The following is a 9331-nucleotide window of genomic DNA, read 5'->3' as shown; positions in this document are numbered from 1 at the left end:
GGGGCGTAAGGCATCGACCTTGCTTAATTGGGTCCCCTATGCTTCTTGCAAATCCCAGGGCAGACCTGGTTGTGTTTTAGACAGAACAGAATCGGAGTTCCTTTAGATGATTTCGCCGACATCTCGATTTTGGATTTAGGTGGCGAATCTCTTCAGGCCCAGCGGTCTTGTTGGTTTGAGACGGGTTGAGCTGTTAGAGTTCTGGTCTATTCTTGACTTTTTGACGTCAGCCAAAGGTTGAGGATTTGTGTATCATCACACATCATAACACGGTGTTTAAAAGAGTGTCCCATTGGAGAAGATATTTTAACGAAAATTTAGAAATCTCAAGTGGCGCTCTAAGCTTTAGAGTTTGAGTGTCCCACTAGAAATGCTTTAAACAGATTATAAAGCATGAGTTGTGAACAAACAAAAATCAAATAAATTTAAATAAAATAATTGTTTATATGCACTTTAAAAACCCTCGAATATATTTTTGCAGACCACATCCAAATTCTACATCTTTTAAGTCCATTTCAGGAGTTTTAAATAAACTTACCCGATATCTGATATTAAGTATCACATATCTAATAAACTTAGAGGAATGGGCTTTGGATATGAGTTTGTATTGATCGGATATTTATTAGATATATTGTACCTTTATGGATTCGGAATGGGAATAAGCTACTGCTTAACCCGTATTGATATAAATATGAAGCATTTGAGATTTTCTACAAATACTAATGAACTTCAGATGATTTTTCTTCCAAAAAGTATTTCTTTTCTTTACTTTGGCACAACACAAGATTAAAAAAGGAAGAATAGAAAATGAAGGCCAAGTAAGCTACAGTTTCAACTTTCAATGATCTATTAACAACAACAACCTCATTACTGCATCCTGCAAACTTTTCGTAATTTCTTATCGGCAAAAGCAAAGTTTGAGCATGAACTTCAGTTGCCGAGCGTAGCGCTTGTGAAAACTGTCAGTATTCCGACCTACACTTGCCATGTCATCCTCAGTCTAGCAAGTTCTCCGATTCTCTTGTAACAAAAAATGATGTTTTGTTCCACTACAACTATTAACCTCGCTACGTTCTAATTAAGAAAGTCAGCTATGCAGTTTTTGTTAACCTTGTATGGAGTACCAACTTCAGTTGATCTGTTCGGCTTTCCTATTTCCATTAACAGATCTGTATCTGGTGTTCTTGTCAAGAAAACCAGGAGAAAACATGGGCTTCGACTCGGATGAAAAATCCCCTCCGGCAGGCGTAACTTCAGAACCCCCTAAATTCTCCAATCTGGTAGTTGAGGATCTTTCGCAACTAGCCGAATTATCTTCTTCTAGGGTTTTAGTAGTTGAGGTCGAGTTCGATTGTGTTACGGGGAGTGCAGAAGATATATCAGCCATTTCATGTACGTTGTTGCCATTCTGGCCCACTGAACTCTTCGTTGATGTGAACTCGATCTTGAAATTGTTCTGTTCTCGGCTTCCAATCATAGAACTGCATTCTGCGTCAGAATTGGGTTCCAACTCAAGTTCGATTGACGTGGGATCATTACTAGAAGAAATAGTTTGCACTTCCACTTCAATAGAACCATCACTGCCGTAATCATGTGGCTCACCATTACACATTTCCACTTCGTTTTGAATTGCTTTTGCCGGGCCCACAATAATGTTTAATGGATCATCATCTACTCCTATATCCATTGAATCCTTTTCAAGAATAGATGGCTCTGCATGTTGACTAACATCATAATCCTCACTTCTACGAGTCTCGGCTAAATGAATGGACTTGGCAACGGCAGAGGGTCCAACAGGTTTATTTAAACTTTCATGTACTTCTTCCACCATTTGCTCATCCTCTGGAATTGAAGGTTTTGAAAGCTTCGCACACTGTGGCCTCACAGAAGTTCTGCCCAACAACAAAAATAAAATCTTATTGAAGTTAACCACGCATCCTGTACATTTATATACATAGCCCAACAAAACTGACGGTTTCCAGCTGCATCCCATATGAAAGATATCCAAGACAGAGATATATGGAAAATTAGCTGAGGTCCAACTAACAAGTTTGTGGGGCACAATGCCCAACTACAGTGTTGCCAGAGAATCATCAACATCCATGTTCATGATCTGTAAATAAGTTTTTCTTTCTATTGTTAGAACACAAGACAATTGTAAATACCTGCTATATAAGAGCATATAAGCTCCTTGGTCCAGTACTTCCTCCAAATCAATGCTCATAACCTGCAGTGGAGAGCCCCCAAATAATTTAAGAAACTTTCATCGTTTACATTTCCGAATTGAAGTGAGTAACAAATTGAACCGATAAAAGAACTCAAGTACTACCTGACAGTCATCTACCCTGTACCAGTTCCCATCGAAATCCTTAGTATAGCAAATGTAATGCCCAAAATATGACGCATTTAGCATGTCCACGTGCACTACAACAGCATAAAGCTGATATAAATCAGTTCCATCACTTGCTTCACTCATGTAGGGGCCCAGATCTAAGGTCTGAGGAAAAGTTACTCTCTTGTTTAATTTCCCAAATCTCCCACTCTGACAGTTGTTAGGAACAAATTTTCAGAAACCACGCCTTAAAAAGAGAAATAATTTATTAACAAGGATAAAGAATCAGACCGAACATCTAGGCCAAAATACTCCAAACGATCTATTGAATTGTTAGAGAACTATATTATTTCAGTGCAGATGTTCATATTGCCATCTAACAAGGATGGTCATTAGACAATTCAAGATAATTAATGACATCTTTTTAATTCTGCTGGGAAAGAGTTTGCATGACGTCGTAAGCATTAATAATACCATCGCTCTATTAAGCTGACAAAGGTGCAGAGTGTATGTTTCGTCAAGACCTGAAATCTTTTAAGAGCAATGGTGAGGACATTTGGAGCCTGATAAATTGTAAGACGCTTCCACGCCTTAACATAATCATTACACCTGCAGAGATTAGTTAAGATTCAGTGGAAATTTCTAAGATATAAATGAGAGACCTGCACAGAAGAGTAACCTCTTTTCTGAAACGGTAGAGGTCAAGTTATTTTCGAGCTACTCGCCCTTGGCCAAGTAACAAGTTGGGTAACTTAAGCTGAAAATAACCACTACCTTAGCGAGTAACACAACCTAAAAGCAGACATAGGTCGATCAAACAAAAATGCCGACGATAATGAGCACATCAAACAACTCTTTAAGAAAAGATTCTGGTTGAAAGGTGCTAGCTTAGTTTGTTACAGAATGGACAGGAAGCACTCTTACCCTTCACATTTATACATATTATCCCCGTCAAGCCACTCCTTCACTGTGAACTGGTCCAGGCAATCTTCCAATGATTCTGCATCCCCTTGGATTTCAACAGTTAAATCCATCATGTTTTCATATCTGCTTGAGGTCTTATTGCATTTTGTGCATGTAACCTGAATAAATGTATAGGTGAGTGGAAGCAAAAAATTGATAGAAACACCATAGTGGAGAATATATGACTGCAGTGTTCAATCGATAGCTAAAAATCCACATGACCCTACTACATTTTCCTATGATATTGGGTGAATATGTAATACATCACTGCAGTGTTCAAACGATAGCTAGAAATATAAAATGCTGAAAAAAAACTATAATTAGTTCTACAATATTAAGTTTTGTAAAACCATGAGGCATGACAGGAACAAACAGCATGGAACGGGAAAGATATGTCCACTTCCAAATATAAGAAAGTGAAACAACTTGCAACAACTAAAACACTAATATTGTTGTTTTTTTACTTCTATTAATTAAACCATTGAAATCAGGAGACAACTTAATTAGGATTGAAAATGGGTGAGTTTTAATTTAACAGTTCGGACTATCCAGTAGGAGGATATATTCAAAACCCTCTAAAAAATGCATATAATCCAATCATTAATTCAAAACTTTTAACCTGAGATTCAAGTTGGCCACCAAAAATATGTTGAATGATAGTTGTTTCCAGAGATCTAGGATGGAGAGATTTTTCTCCACCGAATTCATCAAGACATGCTGATTGCATGGTATCAACTGCAAACCTAGCAGTACAATAAAAAATATTAAATATTATTTACCCAGAGGGTTTAAGATAAGTATCTTTCACAAAATCTTGTCGCAACAAGATAATCATAAAATATAAAAATAGAATGCAAGGTAAGAGAAGTGGAACCTCATGAATTCATGAGCATCCTCCTGTTTCCCGTAGCCAAGATTACCACCAATATTTGGTATTCGGGATAGAATGTTGATTGGTGAAAAGGGTTGTGAACTTCGTATTGCTCTTTCAACATGGATTTGGAGTTCACACAAGAAGCACCAACCGTTGTGCTTGCCTGAAGAACAGTAAACACCATTCTGTTATCAAGATAATAAAAAATCATATTATCCAATTTAATAAGAAAACTTCTATTATAACTGTTTTCAGATTTACATTCTCCATGGTGGCTCCTCTCTAGCAAGTAGGCAACAAGCGGACGAGTGCAGGATAGACACTGTAGAACCACATTGGCAAAGCAACTGTGCAACAAAAAAAAAAAGACAAGTCAGGGGCGTAAACGGTAGCTTAATCCGATGAGCAATCCAAATATCCGATAAATATCAGACAGATATCAGATTCCCACATCTAAATCCGATAAGCTTATCAAATATCGTTAATATCCGATAAGCTTATTCAAAACTTTTGAAATATAATTTTTTTAAGGATTATGTCGAATTCCATAGTAAGGACCAATGGAACTAATCTAATCCTTCAACTAATATAAATATATAATATCTTTAGTTTATAAATATATATATATATATATATATATATATATATATATATATATATGCATATATATGTTTTTAATATAAATGTAATATTTGATTATGTATACAAGTATACATAAAGAAATAATACATTTATTTGAAACAAGAATTAGTAACCGCATATCCGATAATTATCTGATCGGATACTATCGTATCCGTACCTGTATGGGAATCCTATAACGATATATCGGGTAACAAAATTCAGATATGGTTTCATTTTTCTTTAGTTTCGGATAATTTTCTACTTATTGAATACGGACCGGATCAAATTTTTAGATTTTCGAACATCCATTGACAGACTTAAGATAAGTGAATTAGGGGATCGGGTCAGGACCTCTTACTGTATGTAGTTAGACTTACACTTACCTGTTTCCACAATTTAGTAGACCACAAGGTGGGAATCCTGGCTTGTCCCAATTGAAAAGTGTCACAAACTCTTCATAGGCGAAAAGAACCTGCAGTTTTATAGAACAAAAAATGAGATCTGATTGTAGCAGGACTGTGAGTAGGAACCTCTGCTACGGTTGCTAGGAAACCATTAACTCACCTTCTTTAATGGTTGAACCACAGTACTAGACGTACTACCCTCGCATCTAAAAGATCTTCCTCTTTGGCCAAAAGTTCGTGTGCAATCTAAATTCCTTCGTTTGAATTCGTTGCATTGTAACTTGTGACCTCCTCTCCAGTGCTTTGATTGGCAAGATTCTGAGCTGATAAAATAAAATGGAAAAAGCATGTTTGACTTAAGATTTCAAACTGCATGCAGTGAACAATGACAACAAACAAAAAAATAAAACAGAGACGACAAGGTATCTGCATACAAACAGGAAAAAAGTAGGACTAACTCTTTTCTGATCTGTATCAATGATTTGGAGTTAAATCACTTGATAACACTTGTCACATTTCTATACAACAATATCTTGCTACAAGTCGTAGGATATTTTATTGGCCCTAAGGCCATGTTTGGCGTGCGGAAATGGCGTGGGAATGGAATGTGATTTCCGGGAATCACATTCCAGATCATTGTTTGGCTTACGGGAATGGTGTGGGCCCGGGAATGTGATTTCCTTAAAAAGAGGTAATAGCAAACCCAGGGGGAGGTGGGTTTGTGATTCCCATTTCCCTGGAATCACATATATTAAGATTTATTGACAAATATATCCTTAACAGAATATTGAATAAATTTTATTTTTTTGTAGGATTTGGTATTAATGAGTACTATTTATGTTTTTGAACAAAATTTAATTTTAGATAAATTTCTATTTAGGTTTACGAACAAAATTTTATTTTAAATAAATTTTTACTAAAATATTTATTTATTATCTTTAAATTCTAACCCTTTGATGTATCGTGGTATTATTTCATATCTACGAATTTCAAAAAATAATACTGATTTTAATATATAACAGTATTCATGTGTATATTTTATGCTAAAAAAAATTGATGTGTATTTTATGTAGTTTAAGTAAGGGTAAAAGTGAACTTTTACAAATATTTACATTCCTATTCTTATACGAACCAAACACCTAATTAGGAATATGTCAGGAATCAAATTCCCATTCTTGGTTGAACCAAACATCAAACTACAATAATCTGATTCCCAGGAATCACGTTACGGGAATGTGATTCCCAGGAATCACATTCCATTCCCGCGCGCCAAACATGGCCTAAAGGTCCGCTCCCCCTTCTTCTGATTCAAATTTATAAATCTAAATCAGTGAATAGGGTGTAGTATTTAGCTTCCCAGATCCCAACAAACTCTAACCACAACTGATAAAGTATAAATTAGTAGACACATCTTCCTCACTTGAGTAAAGAAAAAGTACATAACAGGCATAACGCATTTGATGAGTAAAGCGGCATTGTTCCCACTAAGTGCAAGTTTTCTATAATTGAAGAAACCCATATTCAGCTCTCTAAGCCAACCGTAGTTCTTATATCGTGCATTTGACCCCTCAAAGGTGAGTTGTCATGTATTGGGAATAATTAAAGTGCAAGTTTTCTATAATTGAAGAAACCCATATTCAGCTCTCTCTAAGCCAACCGTAGTTCTTATATCGTGCATTTGACCCCTCAAAGGTGAGTTGTCATGTACTGGGAACAATGTTTCTATTTACCAAGAAATTGTTAGAACAAGTATTGGTCAGTTCGTTAGTTATTGGTAAAATATCTTAGAACGAAAAGATTCAAGGGAGAAATTAGGAGTCTTTACATCTTATAGACTCTACAATTTTTCTCGTGACAACTTTAAGATTCGACTCCAAGTCTCTCCGATGGGAAGATATAATCCGAGTTCTGACCACTTAACAAAAGTGAGTTTCAAAATATACTCAATAGTTTATGATCCTTTTTGGGGTTTTTCTTTTTTCACCGCCAGCGAGACTCATCAGTCTCTTGCAATCAAATTTTATTTACACAAACCAAAACATAAGCATTTGAGCTACTTTACAACGTGCCCAAGTCTTGAACTATAATTGGTTCGATAAGTTTTTTCTTATGCAGAAGAAGATAACCATAATCATTCACTTCAACAAGAAATATAATAGTTAAGATTCATCTTATTGTCAACACTTGGTTGCCCAAGTGGTTGATAGTGTTGACATGAACTCCAAAGCCCTAGAGGTCCCAGGTTCGATTCCTGGAGGAAGTGGAATCTATGGTTATTGAACTTGGGTTATTAAAGGTATAAATAAAGTAATTTAGTTGGGCTATAGGCTCGTTGTTTAGTTGGCTTTAGGTCATAGTTTAGTTGGGCTTTAGGCTCGGGCGGTATGAGTTTACATTTTGCAATTATCGTGCTTATCACATCCTATTGATGTATCAATGTCAATGTAATGACTATGTAGTGACTTTCCAAAAGAAAAAAAAATCATCTTATTGTGCCAACCAAATTGCATCATTCATAAAATATTTTTTATCCCACTTAGGATTTTCAATACAATGCAAAAAGATTAGAGAGATGCTAGAATCACAAAAGATTTTGACAAAAAAAAGTTCCCAGCTGATGTGGCGGTTGTGATTTTCATCTCTCAACGGCCTAGATTTGGTCAAAGTTTGAAACCACACCCGCCACATCAGATGGGAACCTTTTTTTGTCAAAATCTTTTGTAACTTTATCATTTCCCAAAAGATTAATCTACGTGTAAGATGTAGTGTTAAGTTTGTGGTCACCCAACTCAAAACCAATTGGCACTGAGGGGAGAGGACCTAGACATTATATTCTTAGTTGTTGGACAATATATTCATAGTTGCTAGATTATCCATCTCTCATGTAGGACTATTATCACACGCCCCCTCGCATGTGGCCTTCTTTGAGCTCAACACGTGGTTTTTCACGAGGACATTATATTCTTAGTTGCTATCTCATGTGGGACTATTCTCACATCACATGTAGTATTACTAGAATCAACCAAAAAATATCTCATGTGGGACTATTCTCACATCACATGTAGTATTACTAGAATCAACCAAAACATATCTCATGTGGGACTATTCTCACATCACATGTAGTATTACTAGAATCAACCAAAAAATAAATAGACTCAAAAAAACAAAAAATTCTTCCAAAATCAATCAAAACCCTGATATTGAATACTAACAAATTTAAGAGAGAGAGAATGAAAAATAGGTACCAGTATCGGACGACCTTGCATCCAGAACACTTCTTTGACGCTGAATTACCACAAGAAGCACAACTATCATTAATTTCGTCAATGGAGATCATATTCCCACAAATTTTCCGGCCGTCTTTGTCGGTGATTATACTTCCTTCTCCGCTTTTAGTACCTTGGTTGAAATTAGCGTCCATGAATAAATACTTAGAAGCAGTATTTTTGACAAGGTAAAGTAATCCAAGTGAAATGAAGAACGCAGTAAAGAAGAATTGAAGGAAAGAATATAGATCCAAAGGAAACCCAAAGATGTGCATTTACACTTCCACCTGTAATTCTTAATATTTTTTATTGCTTTGGGGCTTTTCATGGATGACTTTCTCCTACTTCAACCCATCTCTACAATTTTTCTCTCTCTCTCTCTACTGGGTTTGTCTTTCTTTCTCTGTTTCTCCAATGGAAGTGTGCGGGACAACTATGATGGACAACACAGGAAGGAATTTTTATTTGGTGGCCAATACGTGGACAACAAATTTTCTTATACATACAATTATTTTCGCGTCGGATGCAAATCAATTAATGTTGACTTAATTGACTTCAATTTAGTAAGAGGACAATTTTATTAGGACTTGAATATGAACACTAATTAATCCGAGGACCATTAACAAGTACAACAGTTAAAAATAGAAGCAATAATTACTATTTGGAGTGAGAAAAATATTATAATAACTAAAAAGACAGGTATCTTTTTCTAATGACTATAAATTACCAAAATATTTTAGCTTATGATACTTGAAGTTTAAAACAATTTAGATAATTAGGAATCAGGTCAATTTATATCACTTTTATTCCGAGAATGCCCTTATCTTTTAAAGTTCAATTTCTATCTCTATGAAATCAGAAATTAGGTTTT

At 35.6% G+C, this 9331-nt stretch overlaps 1 protein-coding gene across 1 annotated transcript; it reads right to left on the bottom strand.

Moving 5' to 3' along the window:
• Positions 1-644: 644 nt before the first annotated feature.
• Positions 645-9107, bottom strand: LOC147531584 (ubiquitin carboxyl-terminal hydrolase 18-like). The gene is made up of 11 exons (XM_086645710.1): positions 8440-9107; positions 5355-5517; positions 5174-5262; positions 4431-4516; positions 4170-4332; positions 3915-4038; positions 3257-3414; positions 2857-2941; positions 2330-2542; positions 2166-2227; positions 645-1892 (listed from the first exon to the last, which is right to left on the bottom strand). Exons 1-11 carry the CDS (start codon positions 8733-8735, stop codon positions 1130-1132), a joined length of 2202 nt encoding a protein of 733 aa, XP_086501836.1. The 5' UTR covers positions 8736-9107; the 3' UTR covers positions 645-1129.
• Positions 9108-9331: the final 224 nt, after the last annotated feature.

The sequence above is a fragment of the Eschscholzia californica genome, unplaced genomic scaffold (assembly GCF_041429995.1).
Source record: "Eschscholzia californica isolate CP2 unplaced genomic scaffold, dmEscCali1.0.p SCAF_6, whole genome shotgun sequence".
Taxonomy (NCBI): domain Eukaryota; kingdom Viridiplantae; phylum Streptophyta; class Magnoliopsida; order Ranunculales; family Papaveraceae; genus Eschscholzia; species Eschscholzia californica.
The sequence above is the reverse complement of the archived record's forward strand: the minus strand, read 5'-3'. Positions and strand labels throughout refer to the sequence as shown.